At 42.0% G+C, this 27,917-nt stretch overlaps 1 protein-coding gene across 1 annotated transcript in view; it reads left to right on the top strand.

Moving 5' to 3' along the window:
- SH3BP5 (SH3 domain binding protein 5) overlaps positions 1–27,917 on the top strand; it is a 61,227-nt gene that overhangs the window by 7,396 nt on the left and 25,914 nt on the right. Inside the window, exons 3-4 of the mRNA XM_074945584.1 lie at positions 8,969–9,097; positions 27,382–27,546. Coding sequence (XP_074801685.1) covers positions 8,969–9,097; positions 27,382–27,546 — 294 coding nt within the window. The remainder of the gene's footprint in view (positions 1–8,968; positions 9,098–27,381; positions 27,547–27,917) is intronic.

The raw sequence follows: 27,917 nt of genomic DNA, 5'->3' as shown, positions 1-27,917 counted from the left end.
CCCATTTAAACCCTGGGGAAATACCTTGACCTGATCATGGCTCCTGATAAAGTGCATTCAGGATTTTTTTTTAGTCTTATAAAGGGCACCAGGCTGCTGATAGTTACATGCTGGATTAATTAATGTACCACCTATTAATGAATCTGTGATTAGGCTTGTTTTAAAATCTATACCTCTGCTCTCACACAGTGGAACGCTGAATGTTACTGATGCAGCAAAGGATTATGGGGATCCTGAAAGTGATTTAACACTTGGCTTCTCTAATATTTTTGTTAATATTTGAAACCTCCGTGAAGAGGCAGGGGAGCCTGCTGTAAATATCTGAAAGTGGTGATAGGAATATAAATCAGACAAAGACAAGTTAGAGCACTGCCTTATTACTTTGGCGGCTTTCTTCCTGGGTCTTAGAAACGCGGTGTCCTCCTGTCCCCAAAATCAGAATCATAAACTATTTTAATGAATGCGTGTATTCCATAGTATGGAACACATTCACTACGTAAAAGGATGCCCTTGATAAACTCTGAAAAGTACGATGCTGATATGAAAGACTCAGCTGACCCACAGGCGGCACTGCACCAGCACCATGACCTAAATACAACAGTCCGAACTGTGTCTTGCGTTTGTAGCATGATCTCTTCCACTGCCGTAGCTAAAGCCTTGCCAGCTTCTCTTAAATTCTGTGTAGGGGATTAATGCTTCATGAAAATATGGGATTAATAGTGCTGCATTCAGCCATGCACACTACAAGCAGGCACTGTGCAGGCTCTTCTACCCAAGATTGTCAATGTCCTCTAATCCTTCCTGGCCTGCAAGACCCCTTGCTATTTTTAGTCCTGGGCTTCTCTAGAGAGACTGCCAATCATCCTGAATTGTAGGTTGCCTTTGTGCTGGTCACAGTTAGAGAGCTAGGATGCACATCATCAAAATTGCTTTTCACTTGTGCATTTGAACTCCTCTGCAAAGATGAAAGGCTAATGCACTAAACTCTCTGTGCCTTGGAGGAAAAATCTTTGGTCAGTAATTTTATTATAAAATTCTTTTTCTCCTCATTTGTCAACTTGTTTTTGGGGTAAGGGTTTCGATTCTTCAGGTGGGAACTTGCTGTACAAGATTTTAGGCTAGGATCACTGCACCCCCTCCAAATTTTAGAAAAATTGCTTATCAGCTGTGGCTGGTTTGATTAATGTGCAGAGCATGTATGTGCCTGCTGTAAGAGCTCATATCTTCAGAGACAGTATCATTTTTATCAGTGCTTATATGCAGCATTTTCACAAGAACCTAGAAAATGGCTCAGTTGAGAGCGCAGTGTTTGTGACTTGTATCCCCTGTTTGCTAGCTCTTTGGTGAGCATGAGGTGTGGTGAGATAGCTGCAGAATAGAATTTGTGAAAAGTTCACCTGTTCAAAAATATGGAGTAGATGGAAATGGGGAGGGGTGTGCGTGCACCTTCTAACTTCAGCCCCCTCAAGCTCTTTCTGATATTCCATTTGTTAGCAGTGGAAATGGGCAGCAGGCATCTGCATATGGACTTCTCTTTGCCTTCCATTTCTGACTGTACAAGTAAAGAGTGATTTCTTTCTGACTACCCCTTCTGGAAAGAACCACGGCCCAAGAGAGCCAGATGGTTTTTCAGCCTGACCCACCCCCGCTAAAGCAGAAGTGGGCTGCTGGCATGGAGAGTTAATAAAAAAAGAGTGCTTAGAAAGACCACCCAATTTCTCCTTTTTTATAAAACTAAACTTCAGCTTGGCAGTGGGCCCTGCCTGCAATGCTTTGTGGGGCTGGAGGCTACAGGGGATGCCCCAAATACCTATTTTCTAGCTGGCAAAGGAATAGATCACTGGGTGAGTCAGGTGACATTTTCATCTCATTTAAAAAAATTAAGTATTAAGGGTTGATTGTTTTTCTTTTGAAAGGCTGGCAGTTGTATTCTCTCTACATGATCTAGTAAAATACAAACCAGACAGCGAGGACCTTGATAAACAATTTGCTGTTCTGAGTTTTCAAAGGCCAGATTTTCAGTGTTAGGAATACACAAATGTTTGTGCGTCTAATGCAGATGTGCAGATACCAGGTGGGCATGCAAATTGGGTACACCTGGAATTTGTGGGCATAAGTTAGGTAGATATTTGTATGTTCCTAACCTTGAAGGGATAATCTTAAATATCATAGCAGCATTAGATATCTGTAGTATGGGAAAACAGAATGAATATTTCCCCTGGCCCTTGGAAAGTTACTGACTGCAAGATACGTTCAGGGTTAGGGTTACTTTACAGCCGTGTAAGAAATTCCTTCCTACTGGATAATGGGTTGTCAAGAGGATACTAGTTTCTGCAGGAGTTGTGAAGAGGATATTGTAGCCTCAGCATCTGAAGTCCAGATGAAACTCTGAGCAATGAGTGAGTGAGCTGAGCCCCTTCCTCTCCCTCAACTGCAAAGCTGTAGCAAATTGCATTCCACAGAGCTTTGAATTTTAAACTGCTTTTAAACACTGCATTTAAAAATACACTCTACCTGAAGGGCAGGAACCGAAGTTTGTCTGTCTTCCGGAATCTAACTCCAAACCTCGCTTGTTGGCATTTGCATCAGAAAGGAACAAAAGCATATTTAATCCTCTTAACAGCTACTACGTAAGGGCAAAATAGTATTTTATTTTGGGGAGGGGTCAAGTGGGGAGCCTTCTGTATGAACAGTCTGTTGTCAGATATGGTCCTCTATTGTAGTTCAAAAACAACAAGGAGTCCTTGTGGCACCTTAGAGACTAACAAATGTATTTGGGCATAAGCTTTCGTGGGCTAAAACCCACTTCATCAGATGCATGGAGTGAAAAATACAGTAAGCAGTATAAATATTACAGCACATGAAAAGATGGAGTTGCCTTACCAAGTTGGCGGTCAGTGCTAATGAGGCCAATTCAATTAAGGTGGAAGTGGCCTATTCTCAACCGTTGACAAGAAGGGGTGAATATCAAGAGAGGGAAAAGTACTTTTGTAGTGCTGATGAGGCCAATGCAATCAAGGTGGACGTCGCTCATTTCCAACAGTTGACAAGAAGGTGTGAGTATCGGCGAGGGAAAATTACTTTTTGTAGTGACCCATCCATTCACCCATTGTAGTTCAGTAGCAGAACACTGCTCAAAAGAAACAGTTATTGGAACAGTCTGCTTTTCAAAAAGGTCTATTCCAACAGCAGCATGTGTTGGGTAGAAGACTGGCATGCTCCCCAAAGCTACACTTCTAGAATCTCTCTATTGGGCAAGAGGTAGAGGGGAGGGAGCTAAGGAATTCTTAGTGGGGAACTGCTAGGACAGTAAATATTCCCTTTGTGTTGAAAAGTAAACTCCAGTTGTCCTCATCTGATCCGTATTGGTGCGGCACTTGCCAGTTTTAGTTCCACGTGTTCTGTAATGCAGTGGCTCTCAACCTTTCCAGATTACTGTACCTGGCTTTCAGGAGTCGGATTTGTCTTGAGTACCCCCAAGTTTCACCTCACTTAAAAATTATTTGCTTACAAAATCAGACATAAAAATACAAAAGTGTCACAGCACACTGTTACTGAAGCATAGCTTACTTTCTCATCAAAAACAATGAGGAGTCCTTGTGGCACCTTAGAGACAATATTTATATTCCAAAGGTGCCACAAGGACTCTTCGTTGTTTTTGCTGATACAGACTAACACGGCTACCACTCTGAAACCTGTTACTTTCTCATGTTTACCATATAATTATAAAATAAATCAATTGGAATATAAATATTGTACTTACATTTCAGTGTATAGTATATAGAGCAGTATTAAACAAGTAATTATCTGAATGAAATTTTAGTTTATACTGACTTTACTAGTGCTTTTTATGTCGCCTATTGTAAAACTAGGCAACTATCTAGATGATGAACCACTGCTGTAATTCTAGCTATTAAGTGCTCCAAGTGTGAAGAGCTAGGTTTTGACCCTTTCCTTCTCCTCTTTCCACCATAATGCATACAGAAGCAAGACACCTTGATTTCTGTTGAAACTTCAGGAAAAACTTCTTACAGTCTCAATTGAAAAAAGGAGAGAGAGAATGAAATGTTACACAGTTACTTAAAAATCACACTCTTATCTGAAATATTGTTATCCTGCTATCCTTACAAGGAACGTTGAAGGATAGTAGGATAACATATGGCAGACTCTCTTGCCAAAAGAGACTGGAGGAAAAAGTCTGCTTTGCTCGGCTTGTTTACTTTGGCATTTGAGCAAACTCTGTACAGTTAGCTTTACTGTTCTCCATTCTGTGTAGTTTGCCCTGTTTTATGTGCCGGGCATAACATACCAATAGGAGAGGGGAAAAACATAGTTGTAAAACCACAAAAAATTGTCAGTGTGACTCATGAGCAGGGATAGTACCTGAAACGGCAGAGAAACTACTTTGAATACTACTTTTAACTGATCAGATTTCAAGTTGATGAAATATTTTAATTATTTTTACAAGGAACCGAAAGACCGAATATAGATGGGGAGAAAGAACTTAATCTCTGTGGGCTTGGTCTGAGCAGCCTTGCAGCACTCACAGCTCTGTGACTGCTTTGCCGTGTGCCCCGTGCTGAAGCATTACAGGTTTTTCACTTCCTTTCCCCAGCAAAAATAGGCTAGGGCATTAGATAGAAGCAGAAGAGATATCTTGCGGTTAAACAAGATAAATGCAAAACGTGTACACCTACAGGACAGTGATGGGAGCTGGTCATGGAGAGCAGAGCAATATATAATTTGGAGGTGCAGATGAAGAAGAGTCCTCCCAGTGCATGTGATAGGCCTGTCTGGTATATCTGTCTCAGGTATTTATATGGCCCCCTTGACCATAGTAACTGAGCACCTCAGAATCTTTACTGTATTTATCCTCACAACACCTGTGGGGTAGAGGGGGGGAGTGCTATGATCCCCACTGGAAAGAGAGGGAACTAAGGCAGAGAGGAACTAAGTGATTTACCCACGGGCACATGGGAAGTCTGTGGCAGAGCAGAGACTTGAGCCTGGGTGTCTCAGGTCCCAGGCTAATGCCTCAAGTGCTGGATCATCTTTCCTGTGCAATGGAGCGGAGGGCTTGGAATGCCCATCCGTTCACATAAGTTCTCCGGATGTTGAGCAAACACTCCAAGTGTCACAGCACTTCTGAGCAAGCCTGGTCAGTGCTTCTGCCCACTCCAGCTCAATTCAAACTGTGGCAGAGCTGGTGCCAGTGGGAAGTGCAGCTGTTGCAGCTGCACTAGTTCAATTGGTCCGTCAGCACAGTTGGATGGTACTCCTCTATGCCCTTCACAGGCAGTTCTGACAGAAGGGGATGGAGCCTGTGCTGTCATTGTATGTCCCTGCTCTGGGGAGCTGAGCCTGGAACTTTGGGCAGGTGATACAGCAGCTGTTGAGGGAGTGGAATCAGTTTAGGTTAACTGGCTAGTGTGGACGCACTGAACTGCCGGGACAAACAGTGCTACAGTTGCTTAGCTGAAACATTTAACATGGAAGTGCCTCTCGTGTTGACAGAGCTAATGAAAAGTGAAAGTAGAGTGTGGGAATGAAATGGAGGGGTGGTAACCTCTCTGGGAGCTACTGGTGCTTTGGGTTTTGCAACCACCACCATTTTGGTGCGATCTAACACAAAATGCCCAGCTTGAGAAATGATTAGAAACCTTTGCTAATGATCAAGGCACTTAAAAGATGAGAGTCTGCTGATTATTTTTATCATTCAGAAGAAAGTTGAACATGCAGAATTAGAATCTTCTGTTTCTGATTAACAGAAACTTGAGGACATATTCTGGTTAAAATGGGCTGTCTGATAAACCATGGGGTTTAAAAACCATTATCACTTGACATAGATACCACCAACTTTCTCTTATTGATCAAAATTTCATTTGGGGTCCTCATTGTGGGTGTCTTTGTAAAACAAGTTTCAGAGTAACAGCCGTGTTAGTCTGTATTCACAAAAAGAAAAGGAGTACTTGTGGCATCTTAGAGACTAACCAATTTATTTGAGCATAAGCTTTCGTGAGCTATAGCTCACTTCATCGGATGCATCCGATGAAGTGAGCTGTAGCTCATGAAAGCTTATGCTCAAATAAATTGGTTAGTCTCTGTACTCCTTTTCTTTTTAAAACAAGACCCCAATCCTCAGAATACTTGATCATGTGTGTATTTTACCTATTGACTTGAATGGGACTATTCACAGGGGTTAAGCTAAGCATGTGCTTAAGTGTTTGCAAGATCTATGCCTAAGGTGCCAATTAGAGAGGCTCTTGTTACAGCACAGTAATTAGGAGGTGCTTCGTTGGTTACAGATCTGTGGCTTCTCACCAGATTTGCTCTTGGTTTGACAGTTCCATGCTGTTTTTTATTCTATGTGGCGATAGTCGCATTCCCTTCCCTAAGGGATGAGAGAACATATAATTAGAACATGAATAAAACTGTGGAAGGTCTCAATGTACAAATTAGTCATTATAAGAAGTTGCTGTTGACAGTTTTCTTCCCTCCAAGAGTGTTTTTTATGGACCTAAGAATGAGGCTGTTTGAACTAGATGCTGTGAGGGTCTCTTCACATGCTTTAAGGACTTCTCACATTTTAACACACAGCTTTCCCCGCCCCCATCTGAAAATCTGGGGAAAGTGAAAATAAACCCAACTAACTGTCACTTAGAAATGAGTTTTTAATGGTAGGTTTCCCAGCAGGGCAAGAACATTCTCTTTCCCCACCCCCTCTAAATATGCTTTGCTATTTAAAAGTAATTTTTGTGCAATGAATTCATCATATCTGCTAAAGCAATTTAATTTCCCCCATTTGTGAAGCTCACATTTTGAGTAGTGAACCATATAAAATCCATTAGTCTAATTAGAAATGCTGTAATTTAACTCTTCTGATTCAGAAGCTTGCTTATTTCATACACATATTGTCTGACCATTATCTCATGATGCAGTTTGATACTAACACTTTTCCCCTAGAAAAGAGACTTAAGCTAGATCAGAGTTATAAAATAGAATGGAACTGTTAAAATACTAAATTAACTTTGGCTGCTGCCACATTAGCCATATAAATATTATTTTAAAGTAGATCAGAATACTTTAAGATGCCAAAACTGTTAACATGGGGACAAAAAATTATGCTATTGATCCTGTTAGGATTTTAGATAACACTGAAAATCAACCATAATTGGGTGTACTAAAGATGCATTTTAATAGTTTGTTTTGAATCTTTCCCTTCTGCCTCTATAAATGTCAAGTGTTAGCCTGCTATCTTTTTTTTTTTTAAATCTTGGCAATGAATATATAACTTTGTATTCTAGAAATCTTAGAAAAAAAGGAAACAGGATCTGAATTAGACAGAGCTCCAAGCCAGCTGCTCTCAGTTAATCAAAATGTCACTCCAGCAGTGTGCCTAAATCCTTCTTTCTAATTAGAATTGCAAGGTTTGTCATGAGCTCACATGGTCCTTGCTCTTGGTCCCTTTAAATATAGAGCCAGATTCCAATTTCAGTTACATCTGTCACTCTGGAATAACTCAGAGTTATGCTGGATGCTGAAATCAGAATCAGGTCCATTCTGTTTAAAAAATAAAAAAATAAGAGGTCATTAGAATCATTCTTCTGTTCAACTTATCTAATTATAAAGAGGGCTAAATCAGTTTGAGAATGACAGGAGAAGTTCTGGCTTTCTTAAATATAAAAGAATAACGGTCAAATAGGAAGCAACCATCTTCGCTAACTGATGCAATAGAACTGAAAAGGTTGGCTTTCATGGCAGAAAACTGAATTGAAAACTCTACAGAGATGTTTCCAGGAGGGTGTGTTTTAAATCAACTTTTTTTTGTCTGAAAATTAGCATATAGGCTCTTTAAATGTTTCTGGTGTTCTCTCCTGGAGAAAGCAGGTCCTTGGAATCCTAGTTTCCATTGTAAAATGGTGCCCCTGCTGTGAAATACCATGAAGGGCCTTCAGTTTCTGCTGCAGTTAATGACAGTTGAGAGATCTCAGCACAACCTGGGATTGGGCCATGAGATGGCAGAACCCACTGTGACCCAGTTCCAACTTACAGAGCAGAGATGCTCAAAGAAGGGACCAGAATTCAGAAAACTGCTTTGAAAGTCTCTTTAAATTCCTTAGTAAACATGTAGATGTCTAAGTTATCATAATTATTTCCAAGAGATGTCTGTATTCTTTCCAGAGGACACTTCAACAGGAAAAATCCAAATCTCTCTGATCTAGTGCAGTAATGTGAATTGCTCTCTAGTATTAGAACAGGGATTCTCAGACCTCAGTGGTTCAGGAGCCAAATTAGCGATCATCATTACCCAAAAGAGCCACAGTAGTGTGACTTCGTTTCATTTACTTACTTACATATGTGTATATATAATTAATCTCATAGCAAAATGACCGACCAAATATTATTATTTTAGCAACTACAATTGGTTAATAACATAGTAAAAGCATCCTGATTGGTTAATAATTAAATCACTCAGTATTTTAATATCTTGTGCTGCAGAGAGCCTCAGGAGACGCATTAAAGAGACACTTGCTGCTCGCGAGCCTCAGTCTGAGTATCATCGTATTAGAAAATCACCCAACAGGCCAGGTGTATCTTTGTCCTTTACCTCCCTCTGAGCTTGGTGCACTGCTGCTCTTCCTCTCCCCTCCTTGACATTTCTCAACCACTGGCCTATTAGGAAATCCTTTCTGGCTTATGCTGTCCTGACGTTTTTATATATGCTACTTTCTGAAGATATGTTCTGACATCCAGAATGGAAATATTAGCTTTTAGGAGCATTCTAGGGTACTGGATATTCTTATGACAGAACAGTTCTAGCTTAATACTAATGACAGCCACTATCCTAATGTTCTTGGCTGTTCTTTGACTCCTAATCAACATCTCCACACTAGGAACAACAGACCAAGAAAAGTAAAATTATACAAACGCTCTAATTTTTCTTCTGTCTTTTCTTCCCCTCTTGTAGGATGCACGTCAAAAATTCCGCTCTGTGCTGGTGGAAGCTACGGTGAAACTAGATGAACTAGTAAAGAAGATTGGAAAAGCTGTGGAAGACTCTAAACCTTACTGGGAGGCCCGGAGGGTAGCCAGACAGGTGAGAACTCTCTCTTTTAAGCTTATGCTCGTAATTGGATCATGGTGGGACACACGCTGGAAAGTACACACTGGATGCATCACATGTACTATTAATAGCACCCTAAGTGTAGGCATTTGGCTGATGCTTTGATAGATGTCTGGGGTTGCATGCTTGCCATATGAATTGATGGTGAAATCTGTTCTCACCCCCCATAATAACTGTGTATGCACTCTAGACCGAAAACAACCACATAGGCATACGCTATCAATAGTAAAAGGCTTGTGCTAGAGAATAGAACTAATAGTGGCCTTTCAGACAGTAAAAGACTTACTCAGCTTCCTTCCTCTCAGCAGTTATAATTGCTCTAAAACCAGTTATAGAGCTTGAATTTCTGTCTCTTGATTCTCTCTCTCAAAGCTTTAATGCTAAGTACTAAAATTGAAGGGTATTGGAATTTGTTCAACCCCACTCCTCCTCCCCCACAACCAAGAGAATTCTGCTCTGATTTTCCCTCGTAAGTATAAACACACAATATTACTCTGAAATGGGTGAATATTCAGGGATGTCTGAACTCTCCTGTCTGACATGAATTATGGCACTTGTGTGACAGCTGTGGGCAATATCATCCAAACTTGGGTGTTTAAAGTTACGCACCTGAATCTGTTAACTGATTGGAGAAGCCCAGTTGCCTGGGGCAGGTGAGTGGGCTGAGTTGGACTGGGGTGCAGGGTGGCTGGAGCTGCTGGCTGTAAAGGGGAGTGAGAGCTCCTGGAAGCACAGAGGTGACTTCTTTTTCTGAAGATAGGAAGTGCATGTGCAATATTTGTGCAATACATATATTTTTATATCAAGCATGTTTTTATAGTTCTACAAAAATGACTGCGTAAAACCAAGGGACTTAAGACTTTGTAAGTTACTCCCTTAGAAGTCGATGATAGATGTGGGTGCTTTGTACTACTGAAAATTGGACCACTTTGTTAGGTACGTAACTTCAGGCACTAGGTTACAAAAATGTCCACTGTGACCGGAACTTGGCAGCTACTGCTGAGTCCCTGCAAATGACATTTTATCTCTACGTCATTGGTTCCCAGGCTTTTTACTAAGGTGACCCACCCCCTGGATTTTGTCTCTTTTTGTGATCCGTCATTATATGCATGCGCTCTCTGCCCCAGCACTGCAACCCTAATCCTGGCCCAATGCAGAGAGGAGGCATGATGGTGGTGCAGGGGTTTGGAGAGTGAATTCACCCTGTGGCGGCTGCATCTGTCCTGTAGGGCTGGCCTGGCTGCCAGCTCCAGGCATTGCGATCCCATGTGCCAGGTTGCGGTGTCTGGAGTGGGGAGCTGGGCCCCATCCCACAGGACAGGGTGAGTGTAAGACATTCTCGCCCTCCAAACCACTCCCCCTGCCCCACCCTGGCCTCCTGTCTGCACCAGGCCAGAAGTATATGTTACTTACACCAGGTGATGTGTTGATCCGGCCCTGGAAATGGTGACTCATCTAGAACCTTCCCGCAACCTGTGGTGGGTTGAGACCCACCATTTAGGAAACACTGCTCTGCCTATTTGCTGTCGGTAAAAGCCCTTTAGATATGCTAGCTAGAGCATCTTATGAAAGGAGAGGCTTGCACTCTGTTAAAGATCTTATTTCCAAAACACACATGTAACCATTGCATTTTAAAAAATGTGGATAACACTGAATTTTTTATAGGTTTGCAATATTAATACGCCAGTAATGACAGATTCATTAGTAGAGATTACCATATTTATTCAGTTCATTCTGTTAGGCTTAAGTAAAATGCTATCCTCTTCAGACTTGCCTGCTCACTCAGACTAATACTGTTCTGTGTTATTTAGATTGTTTGATATGGTCTCCTTTTTGGAGGCTTATCTTCTAGCTATTTATAGCCTGCTTCCCAACAAAAAAACTTATGGTTATTTGCATGCTAAGGTCTTGTAACCTAACAGCTTTAGGGTCCAGGGGAATACTGTTCAAGAAATGTAATAAAACAGAGAGAGCCATAAGATTACAAAGCATGTTATCAGAAATCATTCTCTGCCCCAGGTAGTTTATGATCTGAATTTTATTAAGTTTGTGTAACAAAATATAATTTTAAAAAAGGCTATAGGGAAAATGATTCAGACTGGGGGAAGATATCATGAAACATTGGGTGACTTCCTTCGCACCGGGATATTGATCCATTTCAGTCATCCAGGGATCTTTTTAAACTTTGATTCCCAGAGGTGTAGAGGAGTGATGAGAACTAAAGTAACAAAACGATTCCTTTCCAGAGCACCTCCCCCTTACTTGTCTAATTACCTTTATACATTAATAACTATATAACATATGAATTATCTTCATTCATCCAAACACCATAGAATCATATAGTTCCCTCCCAACTTGAGCACAAGGCTGTCCACAGCTGAAATAGTTAAGCTGAAAATACTTGCTCCCTCTTCAGAGTGGGCGTGGAGAGAGGGAAGTGGTTTTTTAATTCTTGAAGGCAAGTAAAAATCGGATCTATAAATTTGTGTCTTCTGGGAACAAAGATCTGACTTTCTGTTGACATTCCGACTGGCTGAAATGCCCAATTGTCCCAAGTAATTTGGATTCAGAATGCTACATGATTGCCACCCCCTCATCTGAGTTGTCTGACGCAAGCTGTGTTGAGTCATGATGAGATGGTTGGCTTCGGTAGTGCACTGACATGATTCTCCTGTGAAAACATTGGTAGTGCCTTTATTAAGGCGAAGCCAATCACAATGGAGTAAGGCAAGGGTTCTGACATGAAGCATAAAAACACAAATGAAATCAGGCTTCCAATTAAGGATGAATTTACTGTTCCTCACGGCAGCCTGAGAACCCTGAGACCTCCTGTCCCTACCCCATCTTGTGCAATTCTGCACTGACAGGAAAATGTCAAGAACTGAAGACTAATGAATCTCCTAAGTAAGAATCCTGTAATGTTTTGTCTGTCTGGTATATTTCAGGAGAAAGTCAGCTTTGGCTGTCTGAGACAAAGCACTAGTACAGTGTAATGATGATCACTTGGGGCTAGGAGTTGGGTTTTCTGCACTTCCAATCCACTGAGTGGAACTGGGACACACATTATTGACACCCAAAGCATTAACGTTAAATTCGTGATGGGGCCAAAGTGATCCTGCAAACTGAGGACCTGAACACCTTGGGGGGAATTTGAAGGTCTGTGGCAGGGATGATTTGCTATTTTGTATATTGTCCTACAGGCACACTAACTACTACAATATATCTTAGTGAGGTGTCTTTGGAGAGGAAAATGTACTGGCTGGGAAGCTGAGCATATAAAAGGGATTAGCACTTTTCTTCTGGCTTCAGATGAGAGGTTGGCTAAAATAGCAGCCCAGCATTTGCCCTGCCTTAACCAGGAGCACCGAGATTAGATGATTTAGCTACATCATGGGCTAGCAAGTCAACGTTGTCCTTGCAACTCATCACACTTTTTTCCTACGAGTGCTTCTTGTTTGTGTGAAATCTGTTGTTCCTAGCCTGCTGCCATAGATAATTGGTCTGAGAATGAGACTTCTTCTAATTGCAAATGGAATGGAGAAATGGATGGAGGAGAAGAAATCACAAGAATACATTAATGGTGAAATCACTGGGACAGGGCCTGATGCTGTAGAGAGTTTAGGAAGAGTTGAAGCTGCTTAGCACCTCTCAAGATTGGGCCCAGAGTGGTCCACTGTACGAGGATTTTCTGCGAGTCTTGATTCATCAGCTGGCTGGGAATTTGGGAATGGTGTATTGCCACCATAGATGTTGCTGTCAGTCACTGGGGAACAACACGCTGTACAAAAGCAAGCATGGTCACCCTAGTACCTGTGAAGCACAGGCTGTGAATCAGAGAGAGGTTTGATTTCCAACTGTTATGTGGCCTTGAGCATATTAAAATGGTGATGCCAGCTTCAGTGGGTTGCTAAAGCTTAATTTATTAATGTATGTAGAAGTGCTTTGATGCCCTTGGCTGGAAGATGATATAGAAGAGTAAAGTATTCTTCATGAGATCCTCACTGATTGCCAAGCTAGGAACCAGTGACTCGAGAAGGCAATAATGGGCTGCTCCACTTCTGACTGGAAAAAAATGTTAAAAAAAAGCAAGCTGACTTAGTGAAACTAACCAGAATAATAGAGAATATAACCCCTGGTAGTGTCACCCCTGATGGTAATGGGAGCTACAGTACAGTACTTTTGATACCTCCTCATTCCCTGATTCTTCAGATTCAGGGTGGGGGAAGAGGTGAACGCTGTGGCAGCTCTAGCATTGAGCTTGGTCTGGAGAAGCATTATTCTTTGTGCCAGGTTGCAGTTTGTTCTCTGCGCAGCTTCCACAGAGGACCATCAGAAAACTTGTTGCTGGCAAAAAGAGGTGAAAGACATGTGCCAAGTCATATCTATGTATCTCTCTCACTACGGTACCTTTCAGAAATGTTGGGAGAAAGATTCATTGAAAGGAATGCATGTTTGTTTCCTCTTAGGTCTTGCACTTCTTCTCTGGCCCGGCTCTACAACCAATTCTCTTGTAATATTTTTGGCTTATGTTCTTATGTAACATCTCTTTGTTGCAAACTAGACCCTATGTGCATTAGAAACGATATATACAGGGATCACTTCACCACAAAATGCAACCGTATTTGGAATATAAAATCTTGTTGCTTTTGTCTGTTTAGAAGGCAAAGAGCTACGGACCATTCATATTGACTCGCAAACTTTTCTTGGTTAAAGGTGGAGGGAGAGGAATTTGAGAAGCAAAAATTACATGTCAGCAAAACTGTGACAAGCTTGTATTTATATTTGGCAGCCTGCCATGGAGTTAGTGAAAAGCAAAACTACTGGCACAGGTGCAGTAGACAAACTAACTGACCTCTTCTGGTTGAAAGAGTGTGTGTTTAACCATTTAGCGTCTGCAAAAGAAGGAAATTGGATACAGTGAATCTTTAAATGTCTTGAATTTTTGCAAATCCTTTCAATTTAAAAAAAAAAATGACCCACAGCTTTCTACAGCCAAAACCCATGATGCAGCAGTATCCTTGTAAGATATAGTGTGTTTGGATAATTACTGTAACTTCTTAAATGGGGGATAACTGCATTCATCTTAGATGCAATATTGCTGCTAGCAAACTGCAGTTCTGCTTATATTCACAACTGTTTAGCTCATGAATAAAATGGGTGCAAATAGCATGACAAGGCCTGTGAGAACTAACATTGGAACAGAATTAACAGCACCTCCTCTAACGAGGATGACTAAAGCCTAACGCTTGTGAAGTGATTGTGAACAGCTTGAGAGCACTTCCTTGGATATTCTTTGTAAATGTTCTGTTCAGTAAAAGCGACTCTGTGACCTTTTTTGTTTTTTGGCAAGCTATGAGAACAATCCACAACCTGTGTACTGGGTCGCTTGGTCTATAGTGTGGCTGTAATAAGGGTTTCATATAGGAGCGAACACTTGAAGGGAGACTGTAGAGTGGGAGCTGCTCTTGCAGACCTGTATTGAATGCTACAGACTTTCCTGCTAAGAAGTGGAAATAAATAGCTTAAGTCTGCTGTAGACGACTGCTATAGGAAGGCAGGCATAATGGTTTGAAAAGCTATTTCCTCATCACCTGTGCAGAGGAGCCACTTAGTGGCTAAGAAGTGGCTTAGATCTAAAGTGGATCTCAGAAGTGCATTGTGACAGGGGTAATAGTAGTATATGTTCCTTTTTAAAGAAGTCCTGCAAAGTGGAGAGTCCTTTCTAAAATGCTGGCTTCCTGTAACTGGGGAGCCCATATTGAGGGGGAGTGAGAAATCAGAATTAGGGGAAGGTTAAAAGAACCCCACCACACTTGGCAGCTGTGAAGGGCAGTCGGAGCAATTCTTGAGGCAGAACAGAACCATCCCAGAAAGTGGTGGCTGAAACAGCTCTGAAGGAAAAGGAGGCTTACCTCATAGCCTACTTCCAAGCCTCTCTGTCCTATCTGGGAATGAAGGGGAGTCTGGCAACCTAAGGGAGTTGCTAGTGAGGGGAAGAGTGCACGGAGAACCATTCAGCTGGATCTGCGTATAGTGTCAAGGTTTCTGGAGTTAGTGTGGGTTGTGACTGATTCTTAAATTGGGCCTTTATTTCAGCTCTTTCTCTCCCACACCCTCCCCGTATTTTATTCCCTGTGGACCTGCTCTGAAGGGCAATGTTTTTCTCTCGTGACTACTTCATGTTCATTATGAAGCGCGTCATTAAATCTTGATGCTCACCTCCTGCCACCCCCATGGGGAATCAAGGGCAGGGTGACGTCAGTCTTCCTGTGAAACACGGAGTTCCCTTGGCATGACCGTGAGGGAACCTTCAGCACAGATTTGTCTTCCTTCATGTTTGTGAGACTCAGTGCGGTGTGTACTCTGGCTGTATGACCAGGCACCAATTCAGCTCAAAGCCCAGGATGAATTATGGCAAGAAGGGGAGTTTGACATTATAGCACTGTTTAGGGAGGGAAGTCACTCCTTGCTTTTCCGCTAAGGAATAGAGTAACTAGAGAAGCAGTGTTTATTTCCAAAGCAGGATGCCCTCTGGGTTAGGGAAAGGAAATCTTTTGCCACACTCTAAATTTGATGGAGTGCCTTTTGTGCTGCCATAGAGCTATCAGATCAACATCAGTTAATCACTATATAGTTTACTCTGAATACAGGAACCAGTCAAGTTTGTGTGATAGTTCCCATCCTGCTTTCAAGCACATCAGGCAAGACACGTCACAGTCTTTGGTCTGATCATTCCTGGATAACGTTCTGTTTTGCTGCTGCTTCAGGGCACAGATATATGTGTGACCAGGGAAAAGGGAGGTCATGGAGACTTTATTTGGTCAGACAATTAGGCTTTGGGTGACTGACTTTATTTTTCTTTAGGCCTTGATTTAACATTTATTCATTGGGTTTGTCAGCTGGCTGAGTAGAGGAATATTAGATGTTTTGGACAACCTGTTCTAAACCAGCGGGAAGACAATGGATGCTTCCCAGTGAGACTTGAAAAGTCACCACTGGAGATCAGATTGGTGAATTAAAGATCCTGAATATATTCCTCTTCCCATTAGGCTGTTAATATTGAGTAGGAGGCTGCTCTGACAAGCGAGTGTGGGTTTTATTTATTCTTAACATAGAGGCCATGCAAAGAGTGGCCCAGGATAGAAAGAGGTGGCAGAGGCTAGTTTGTGCCCTATACGTTTGGTGGATCCGGAAGGGTTGAGATTTGGATATTGAGTAGTTTAGCTGCAGAAATAAAAGAACCACTATTTCAAGGAAGATAACTTGCCATAACATCATGGGAAAGAAGATAAATGTCACTGGCAGGACTGTGGAAGACCTGTCCGTACTTCTTCCCTCCCTCCCTATCTCATCTTTGCTTAAGTTTTGATTAGGTAAAGAGTGTTCTGGGCTGGTATGACACTCTGGGTTGCAGTCCAGACCAGTGACAGGCTGTGTCACCACCTGTCTGCAATCTTGGGTGTCTCACAATGCCTAGCTGATGTTACTCCCAGCCTGGGCCTCTCACAAACAACCAGAAAGCATGCAGGTCACGCTCTGAGTGTCTGTATCACTCCAGTCCTGGTCCGGCAACTCTGGCTCCAGCAGCCTGTCAGCTGCGTAGCAGCCACACACACAGCAGGGTGACCCCCACATGCTCCCAGGTCTGGATTTTCCCCCCAAACATGTGTTCTGCGCTGCCCAGCCCTCTCCTGGACAGTTTGGAATTTAAAGGTCCCTTGCCACTGTTAAGGGGGTTAGTATCCAACAGTTTGCTGTTTTTATTGGAGTTACCCAACAGTTCACTTTAGACACAATACTGGATTAGTTTTGATTAAAGAATAAAACAAGCTAATTTAACTACAAAGAGAGAGGTTTTAAATGGGTACAGGTACAAGGTATACTAGTCAGAAATGGTTAAAAGAGAAATAAAGATAAAACACTTTCTAGTAACTAAAACGTAACAAACTAGGCTTGGTTCAAGGTTGAAATCTTACCATAGGTTCCCAGCAACATGGCTGACCAAATTCTCCAGTCAGGATCGGTCCTCAAAGTTCAAAGGGCTGGTTCCTTTGTCATCTTAGGTAAAAAAGAGTGAGAGAGAGAGATAGGGAGAGAAAGAGAAAAGGTTTCTGGGGGTGTGTTTGCCCCTCACTTTTATAGTCCAGTCACCTGAGGGTGGATTAGTTACCCTTAAATAAAAGTCCTTCCCACTGAGAGGATGGAGGCCTGGAGACTCACGGTGAAAGAGGTTCCATATTGATGTTTGTTAAAATGCTAATTGATCTGCAAAGAATGGCTGCTCGACTGGTGATGGCCAGCCACCTTTGACACCTCACTAGAGGCATCAGGTTGTCTTTTGTCTTTGAGAAACAGGTGTGCCCTCCTCCCCAGACTTGTCTGGTAAGAACACTTCAGTCATAATTTCAGTTTATGTTCATAACTCTTAATATGCATTGTGTCCATACATTTTACCATATTATTGACCAGCCAGTTTTTAGTTTTCAAATGATACCTCAGAAGGCATATTTTGTACAAGGATCACTAAAATAGCGTGTAGGGTGGAATATAGGGGGGTAGTCAATCGCAGCAGCTACTTCTTCTTCTTCTTTTTTTTTTTTTTTTTTTTGAAGATTTGTTGCTGCAAACAATTTAAAATCCATCCTTACGTAAGCTTCTCGCAACTGCTGCTATCCAGGCTCTTTACTACTGGCAGGTCTGCTTGTATTCCTGACCACTTTTGGCCCCCTTAAGCATCTTTTATGGTCTGTAAGTACCAACCACCTTCTTTGTAGTGGAGTAGAATTGGCTGAGCTTTGCCTTCAGAGCACACCCTTGCTGCTCCTTACCCAACCAAAGGATTGGGTCACTGTTGGTTGGTGTGAGGCTTTCCAAGGACAGAGCACATGTCCTCAACAGCCCATTGTAGTTGAGACTGGAAACCCAAAGTCTTCATGTTTCATGCATTTTCTTTTTGCTTGTGTTAGTATCTCTGTAAGGAAGTGTTTACAGATCCTTAATGTCAACCCTCTGAGAACCTGCTGCTGCTTTGATGATTAAATAAGATGTGATTATAGTGTGCAGCCTGGTTCGCTGAACACTTATTATTTCAAGTAATTATAAAGAGAAATGTGCAATGGCAGTCCGCTTAAATCTTGCAGCATCTGTTTTTAGGACTTCAGTAGGGAAGGCTGCTGTCAGATGCAAAGAAACATGTTGGCAGGCTCCTGTGAACTTTACAACCAATTGCAAAATATAACTTTAGACTTACAGTATGTGCCATAGCGATTTTGTTGTGCAGGGTCTTATAATCTAGATGAAGAACTCCATATTTCATCCTGGCATTCTAGCTCTCTTCTTGACAACAAGGATTACTTATACAACTGGCCAAGTTACTGTAAACCCCCCTAACAGATGGTGCTGGCTGCACAAGAAGGCTGTCTGTACAGTATTAGTGAGTACAGCATGGCAGCCTTTGGTGCCATAGGCGTGCTAAATAAGGGGAGTAACTGCAGTCTGACTTGCAACCTGGGACAACCCCTCTAACAAGTGAGGATTGGATGTGTGATGCGTTTTCTGGGGTCTCCATATATGCCTTATTCAAATGCATCACAAAGAGCATAATTTATTAGACAATGGAGTGGGGAGAATGAAGCCTCAATTTTATCAAGCAATCTCTAATAGCTTTTGAATGGCTAAGAGCATGATGGAGGGGAATAGGCTTGATGGCTTATCACCCACCAGAGTAGGACTCGGGAACTTAAAGCCTTCATGGGAACATCTGAAATTAGAGAGCTTCCAATGATGTCTGTGCATAAATGCTGTCATAGGAGAAGGGGCCTCCAGTTTATAGAGTCCCCTTCTTGTCAGTCGTATTGCAGTGCCATATGATTGATGCAGGCCTCCTCTGTAACTTGACTGAATTCTTTAAATACTCTGTTTTTGTCCAGATTAAAATTTTTTTTCTTTAAGAGGCCATGGAAGATCGTATCTCTTGAATGCAGGAAAGCAACTGCATACGTAATGTGAGCAGAGGTGGTAGGCAGAATTAGATGCCACACTGGGTTAGTGTGTGAGCCTTGTTATTTCTGGAAATGTAGCTTCAGATTTGGGCTAGGTGATGAGCTGTAACAATTCAGCCTCCAGAAGAAGGAAAAAACCAAGATATTTAATCAAAAGCAGGAGTCCGATAACAAAGTAGGGACACCTGATCATTGTATTCCACAGGCATTTCCATTATTTATGGTGCAGGGAGGAAATAGTTTGTGCCCAAGATGTTGGATGTCTTACGGTTGGACTGAAATGACTTTTTTAAAAAGTACTTAAACCTGTCTTTGAAATGTCAAGTTTAACCTCTGTGCAGTGTAATAGCTCCTTATGTCAGCTTCAAAGATACTGAGATGTTTCAAACTCTTGATAGAAATAGTAGAGATGTTCTGACAGTAATGCAGAGAATAATTGTAGACTTTTATGTAGCTCAGTAGAGATTCTCGTAAATCTGCCATTAGGGGACAGGCTTTGAATTTTATAAGCGATTGATTTGCGTGTGTGTGGAGCTGGGTCGTTCTACGTTTGAGATGACTCATCCCAGTCCCTCTAATCTGACTCCTTTTTTCGTTTTTGTTTTTGTGTTTTTATTTTTGAGGGGGAGAGGATAATTGAGGAGAGAGGTTTTTTTAAAAATTTATTTATTTTTTTTTAAGCACGCATTGTTTTTTTCAAAGAGGTGAATGAGACTCATGAAAACGGTGTGGCTAAATCCTATGTAGGTCTTTGAAATCTAGGGAACAGTGTCCTTTTTAAAGCATTAACCCATTCATTTCTTGATTTTATTTTTCTGCTAAGCATTGAATTTAGGGGATGAAATTGGGCCCAGTTCTCCCACATTCTGTGCTCTCCCCAAACACTCAAGTGGATTCCTCTTTGCAGCCCTTTACTCTATAAAGGTATTGATCTTGCCCTCCAGGCATTCCATAATCCCCATAGTTCCCTGGACAGTTTCGCTTTTCTTCCATTTGAGCCTATCTTAGAGCCCTGTGGCAGAGACGACAAGTTTGAAGAGTCACATGTTTCTGGAGACTCTCAAATTTCTAGGTAGGGGTTCAGTATCTTCAGATCCCCTCTGCTCAGTAGACCATGGACCAGTAGACTTTCAACAGAGGGTAAAATAAATATCTCCCCTTCTCTCTAATTAACTATTATTTCTATTGTTTAATTTTCCCGGGGCTAAGGATGTCTTGGCATACTCATCAGATGCAACTTTCCTTTCTTGCTGTGCAAAGGTTTCTCCACGGCTTCCCAGCAAATTCAGTAACCCAAAAGATTCTGTAGATCTGGAGTTGTGCTTAGGCCCATTTTTAGATGGTTGGAAACTATGATGACTGGGACCATATAATCCTTTCTTTTCCTTTTAGTTGTTTCTTGTGCTCTCTGGAATGTTTGAGTGTATGAAGGATGCTGTAGAAAAGTAACATTACCATCTTATTTGAACAACATTTGACTTCAGTGTGAAGTATGACAACACATCCACGTGGAAACAGTCTTTAGACTGGAGAATGACTATCTAGTAAAATCGAACACTTCTTACATTCAGCTACAGTAAAGTCAAGAGTGGGGAAACCAGGTCCAAAATAACAGACATTGATTGGCTGCTATATTCAGTCAATAATTCTGGTAGCTAGAAAGAGCACTTGTTTGCTCAGGACTCATTGGCTGTCAAATAGGTAAACCCACCCCAGTAATGATTAAGAAGGGCTCATCATGGTGAAGATGTAGCGACTGCTTTCACTGGTCAATGAGTGTGCACAAGGGCTAAAAGCCTTGGATAGTGCTAAAAATAGTTCAAAAACAGTTTGGGAGTGATCTTGCTCCAAGTTGCAAATAATTAAATATGGCAACTCTGGTGATGATATAACAGAGTACCTAATGTTCTTTCTTGTACTTAGTATCTTAACCAAATGAGTAATTACTTACGTAAGAGGAGATAGCCTAAATGGAAGTATATGAAACTTCCTATTTGTCTCTCAAAAATCTAGCTGGGAGCCAGTTAATTATTTTTGAGTAGTAAGCAAGTACTGGCTAGTAGCAAGACAAATTTTAAACACTTGTTTAAAGATTAGCAGGCCTGAAATACATGGGTTTCACGTTAATAAACCAAATAGCTTAGAGCAGTGACCTTGGGCTATAACATGTGGTTTCCCAGTTCCTTACTTAAATAGTTACATTCTCTTTGTTTCAGTCAAGGGATTTTTATAAAAAGGAATTGTGTATGCCATTTACAGTGGAACCTCAGAGTTACAAACACCTCGGGAATGGAGGTTGTTCATAACTCTGAAATGCTCGTAACTCTGAACAAAACGTTATGGTTGTTCTTTCAAAAGTTTGCAGTTGAACATTGACTTAGTATAGCTCTGAAACTTTACTATGCAGAAGAAAAATTTTGCTTTCCCTTTATTTTTTTTAGTAGTGTACATTTTACATAGTAATGTGCTCTATTTGGTTTCTTTTGTCTCTACTGCTGCCTGATTATGTACTTCTGGTTCCAAATGAGGAGTGTGGTTGACTGGTCAGTTCGTAACTCTGGTGTTCAAAACTCTGAGGTTCTGCTGTAGTTGGGACACACTGTAAGGTCCAAAGTAAAATGACTGTTTGGCAGATAGTGCTATAAGGACCTACGCAGTGTACAGGTTGACTACACTGTACTTTTGTACTTTTCCTTAATTTTAATACACATATTAAGTTCTCTGCAGCATCTGAATTTGCAGATTGATTTTTCCTCACTGATACCCAAACTTGCATCCTCCCTACTGGAAGCTGCTTTAAAAGCATTTTAAAATAACTGCTCTGCATTGACCGTAATGGAACCCTTGCCTGTTGCTATATTAGGTCCTAGTCCTGCAAGCACTTATGCACACAAGTTACTTGAATGAGTCCCCTTACAGTTACAATATGTGTAAGTGTGCACAGGTTCAGGTCCTTGGTGAATAAAATGGGCCAAGGAGGAGAAATTCTGTTGCGATACAAGCAGATTTATCCCACTCGCAGCCCTTTCTGTGCCTGTTCTTGGCAACTCTTGAGTTCTGCCATTACCCACATATAGTTGGAGATCATAGCTGTTGCAGTGTATTCTTAGTTGTCAGTTAACCTTGAAGGAATGCTGAAGCTGGGCTGCATTATGGCTTTGTATAAACGAATTGGTTTGCTTGCTTGTGTAACTTGGTAGACCAAAAAAAAAAAAGTGTGTATGAAAAGAAAGAAAGAAGAATGAATATGCTGGCTTTGTTTTAATATTCTTAATCTCTGTTTTTTGTGTTGGTGGGAGTTGATGCAATATCAGCATCATTGTATGAATTAGATCAGCTGCCTTTTGTGACGCTAATGGGGCATTTGGCTCCAGTGGTACAGAAGCCACTTAGCAAGTGGGATGAACACGGTCCAATAACTGCATCCTCCAGTATAAATATTTTGGAGATGCCTTTAATTTGGAAGAGAATTGGCAAAGGGGGAGGGCACAACACACAGACCTTTAATACAGGAGAAGAAGTTTAAAAAAAAAAGTGGGATGGTAGTGGGGGAAGAATTTACTAACATACACAAAAGGACAAGACTACGAATAATGACCTCGACCTCCATCTTGAACATTCAAGGTATGGTGGTAGAGTGAAGAAAATTCTCCATTGAGGTTTGGCAGTGGCTTCCAGGCGAAGCTGTGAGGCATAAAAGCTAGATGGCTTCAAGAGAGGATTGTATTTCGTACTGAAAGAAATAGATAGAGCAACCTGTACTTTTGCTTGGGGAAGGACTAGATGATTTCATTGGCCCTAAAATGCACCTGTGATGAATGGAGGTCTCCACAGATAGAGCATTTTCTCAGTGCTGAGCCAATTTTATTTTAAACATATAATGAAAGGAGGTATGAATGATTGCAGGACCATTAAACGTTAAATGTGTTGCACAGGGCTTTAGGAGCTCAACTTCTATTAAAGTCAGTGGGAGAATTGGGCAGCTAAAACCCTTGATTCTGGGCTTCAGAAAGCTTATTCCATAACATTACTTTATTGGATTAGCCAGGTGAAATTCTTAGAGCCCTTTATCTCGCACATGGCCGCCTTGAAAGTGAAAACCTTTTTTCCCAGCACCCAGGGTCGGCTGTCAGCCAACTCTTTATGGAGAACTTCTGACCTTCAGTTGCAGTGACCTCTTTACCAGGACAGACCAAACTGATTGGAAGAACAAGTAGTTACGACTTCCCAGTAAGCCACAGAGGATATTTTTGGGACTGAGATTTATGCTCCTCTAATGTGTTTTATCAAAGGCTCAGACCAAACCTTGTTTAAAGATCATCTGAAGATTTTGCTATATCCACTAGATACCAAAGGCAGAGAGCTAGTTGCTTAATTTAAAATATTACATTCCCACAGGGGTTTAGGATTTGTAAAATGCATTTATTCACTCGGAGTGAGCAGCTGGAGTTTTTTAGCTGTTGCGAGCCTGCCTGTCAAACTGCCTTAACAGTGAACTGGCACTGGGCTGGCAAAAACATCGCTTATCCACTAATCTTGGCACAAAGCACAATGTGTTCATGATGTGCAGTTTTACCAGAAATTAAATGCTCTCTAATGTTTTAGGGCTCTGGCAGCTAAGAAGACCTGTTAAAGGACCGTAGGTTGTAAGCTGACTGAAAGCAGCAAGGGGGTTGGTTGGATAGATCTGTGTGCATAGCAGTGTGCCAAGTCTGCTCAGGGCTGGTAGTGGTGAGGGTAAAAACACATCCTTACTGTTATGGCTTCTGATTTTTCTAGGCTAATAGAGAAGCTCCAGCATGAATATATTTATCCACCATCAGTGTGCGGTAAAACACATTTCTGAAGTGTGATAGAACAGGGAAGAAGTCGAAAGAGCTTGCTAGCATTTCAGAAGCTTTTGAGGGGAACTGAATGTGGTTTTTGCCTTTTGAAACTTTTGTTTAAGTTAGGTGATACTTTTTTCCCCTCGGGAGGCCTTGTTTCTGTAACTACAAAAACAAGCGTGAAGTCTGATACATCTGGTGCTGAGAACAAGCTGCAAACAGCTCTTTCAAAAGATTGCTGTTCTGCTTATTTCATATTCTAAAGCAGAGATTAGCAGTCTTTTCCCAAGTGACCACCTTTTTCTGCCTGCAACACCAAAACCATCTATTTCCCCCCCACGTGACCGTATATTCCAGAATCCTTTGCACTGTTTCAGGTCCAAACCCCTTTCCAAATGTTAGAGAGACAAGGTGCAGGGCCATCCCTACCCATACGCAAAGTATGCAGCTGCGTAGGGCACCAGGAAATTTGGGGCACCACATTTCCTGGTGCCCTGCGCAGTTGTGTGCTGCTCCACTCCCTGCCCTGTCTCTTTCCCCATGGCCCCTGCTCTGCCCCAGCCCTGCCCCTGCTCCCCTGAGGACTGCAGCAGGGCTGGGCCTGCACTCAACGGTGGTGGGAAGTGTAGCGACCCGGCCCCAGCCGCACCACCAATGAGTGCTGGGGGGAGGTTCCCCCCTCAAGCCAGCCCCCCCCCCCCAAAAAGAGGCCTGGGCACCCCCCCTTGGGTGGGCTGCGTAGGGCCCCAGAATAGCTGGGGACGGCCCTGATACGGTGAGTGAGGTAATATATTTTATTGGACCAACTTCTGTTGGTGAGAGAGCAAGCTTTTGAGCTACACAGAGCTCTTCCTCAGGTCTGTGAAAATGTAAACTCGTCATTTTTAGGGTGTTGTCATATCTGGTGTGACAAAGTTCCTGCTCTGCCTTGGTGGGTCTTGCGCTTATTGGCGGATTTGCTCGCCTTGGAGCTTCACGGCAGCCCTCAGCTTGGCCGTTTTTCTGAATTCACAGTCCAGGTCGACTCCTCCTGTGTCTGACTGGGAGTTGAGAGGTTTGGGGGGAACCCGGGCCCGCCCTCTACTCCGGGTTCCAGCCCAGGGCCCTGTGGACTGCATCTGTCTAGAGTGCCTCCTGGAACAGCTGTGCGACAGTTACAACTCCCTGGGCTACTTCCCCATGGCCTCCTCCCAACACCTTCTTTATCCTCACCGTAGGACCTTCCTCCTGGTGTCTGATAATGCTTGTACACCTCAGTCCCCCAGCAGTCTGCATTCTCGCTCCTAGCGCCTCTTGCTCCCAGCTCCTCACACGCACACCACAAACTGAAGTGAGCTCCTTTTTAAACCCAGGTGCCCTGATTAGCCTGCCTTAATTGATTCTAGCAGCTTCTTGATTGGCTGCAGGTGTTCTAATCTGCCTGTCTTAATTGTCTCCAGAAGGTTCCTGATTGTTCTGGAACATCTGCCTTCTGTTACTCTCCTATAGCCATCTACCCCAACCCTGTCACACTGGTCAAAGCTGAGATTCAGTAGATTGGTTAATTTCATTTAAAAACTATTGAAGTGTAACTGAAAATTTCATCTTCCCCAGTGCTGTATGCTAAAGGAATCTAATGCATTTGCTTATAATTGAAAGGTTTTCTTCCCAGGCAAAAGAGCTGGAAACCTTTTTTTCATTTAAAGAACAAAACAAAAAAATTTAGAATATAAAAGGCTATGACCTTCAGTTAAACAACAAAACTCACACCCTAAAAGGAACTTCTAATGTGTTATACTAAATGGATGTTCATAGATAAGTGGTATGATATTGAAAGTAGTCCTAACACTTCAATTATGAGCTTCTGACAAACACCTCTAATCTTAAAAACAACCTAAAGATCAAAAAAATCCAGATAGCTGAGTTGATTCAGGGATAACCATAAAAAAATGAGGAGTATTCATTTTAAAAATATGGAAATTACCAGTAACTTGAAACTAGGTTTTTTAAAACGATTGTTTCCTATAATTTATCTTCTTAAAACCAACCATCTCTCTCCAACAAACATTTAACACAAGTCATTGGTGCCAAAATATAATAGTACAGGCTGATGAACATTAGACTTTATAATCCCTGTTGTCTGGTAACTGCAGTTCATAGGAATATGCAGCGATTGTGGCAGTATTTATATTTGATTGGCTGCCGTGCCACCCAATTTTTCTTCCTGGTCCAGCCGCACGGGCAAATGGTTGCTGATACCACATTGGCTGCGGGTTTTTGGAAGACTGATGTGTAGTGTGTTTCAGCCATGAAAACCAGATGGTTCAACACTGAGAACCTGGATTTGAACACTCCCCAGTCTAAAGACAATTTTGACTGGGAATACAATATGGTCACTTGAGCCCCGTTCTTTTAAAAAGATTAATTTGTAAAACCAGCAGCTTTTTGAAATTTCTAAGTAAATGTCCAACCCTCAAAAGTCAGATAAAGGTATCACAGGACAAATTTATTGTATTAACTTGTATTTTCATTAGTTGGAAGTATTGTAACTTAATATCTTGGTAGGATACTTGTATGGGTGGAGTGCTTAAATGAATCCTCTTGCTCATGGAGCTAGAATTTAGGTCATTATAAAACCAGTTATTTCATAGCTCTCATCCAGACTTTTAAATACTACTACTTCAAACACAGCTGTTGACAAGAGGATCCCTAGGTTTGAACGACTGACCCAGGACTGGAGACTGAACCAAATCAGCATATCCACTGAACATTGGTCTACACAGTATAAAGTACTGCACTTAACAACTGTTTGGCTACCTCCATTCTTCCCTCTCCCCTATGCGTCAGACCTGGGACCTGCAGTGCCTTCTCTACCCCTGTCAGAACAGAGTGGAAGAGAATATGTAGAACTGGGTTACAGCTCTCTTCCCTGGAAATCTGTGCATCGTGCTGTGTAATAACGTAACCGCTCAGAAATGCTCTTCTGCTTGGTTAATACTGCAGTGACTAAAAAAGTGGTATTGACTTAGATTCTGCGTTCACAAAATGTTGTTCCCCATTGCATTCTTGTGAAATTCAACGCCAAGTTGGCTATGAAGAGCAGAGATATTAGGAGTTTTTGTCTTGCTGCCTCCTGTTTCTTCCTGATGGATTAAAGCTGTTCCACACAGTATTTCTCCATCTGTCATCCAGATGCTTATTATGCAGAACTCTGATCTCCTGCATTTTGGATTTATTGGATGTGAACAGCATGGTAATGCTTTACAAAGGACATGTGTGGATATGAACTAGCAGTGACCCAGGCAAGGAAATATGTATTTGCTGCCAAACAAAAGGGTGGGAAATCAAAACACCCGAGTGTTTTTGTCCTTAAAATCCTGGTCTTAGCTATTTTTAAGTACTGTCACACTTAAGTGTTCGTTGATGCCTAATTGCAGTGTCTGTTTTCTAGGCACAACTGGAAGCTCAGAAAGCAACCCAGGATTTCCAGAGAGCTACTGAGGTGCTGCGTGCTGCCAAGGAGACCATTTCACTCGCTGAACAGAGGCTGCTGGAGGATGACAAGCGTCAGTTTGACTCTGCCTGGCAAGAGATGCTCAATCATGCCACCCAAAGGGTGAGATCAATAAGGAGCTGCTTGCTTCAAGTCCCTTGCTCAGTTTGAGTTAGCTTTGTTGCATGCCACAAGGCCTAAATTCTTTTTGATTTGCGTGAGGGATGATGCAGAAGGGCGGTAATTCCACCGGCAAATGAATAGAAATAGATTGTGAATCAGGTACTTGGGGCACTGTTAAAGATGAAATAGGACAGGGCTTCCTGTGAGATGGTGAAGAAGGCAGCTTGTCCATTTCCAGGGAGGGTTAAGGGGAGCCACTTTGGATAAGCTAAGAGCTGCTCTCTCCGTGATTGGAGGGCATGGAGAGGATGAACACAGTGGAGTCTGCATAGGTTATTCTTTTTACCATGCCTGTCACTATGGTACGTGAG

Source organism: Natator depressus, chromosome 2 (assembly GCF_965152275.1).
Source record: "Natator depressus isolate rNatDep1 chromosome 2, rNatDep2.hap1, whole genome shotgun sequence".
NCBI classification, from domain to species: Eukaryota; Metazoa; Chordata; order Testudines; family Cheloniidae; genus Natator; species Natator depressus.
This window is presented reverse-complemented; position numbering and strand designations above follow the sequence as displayed.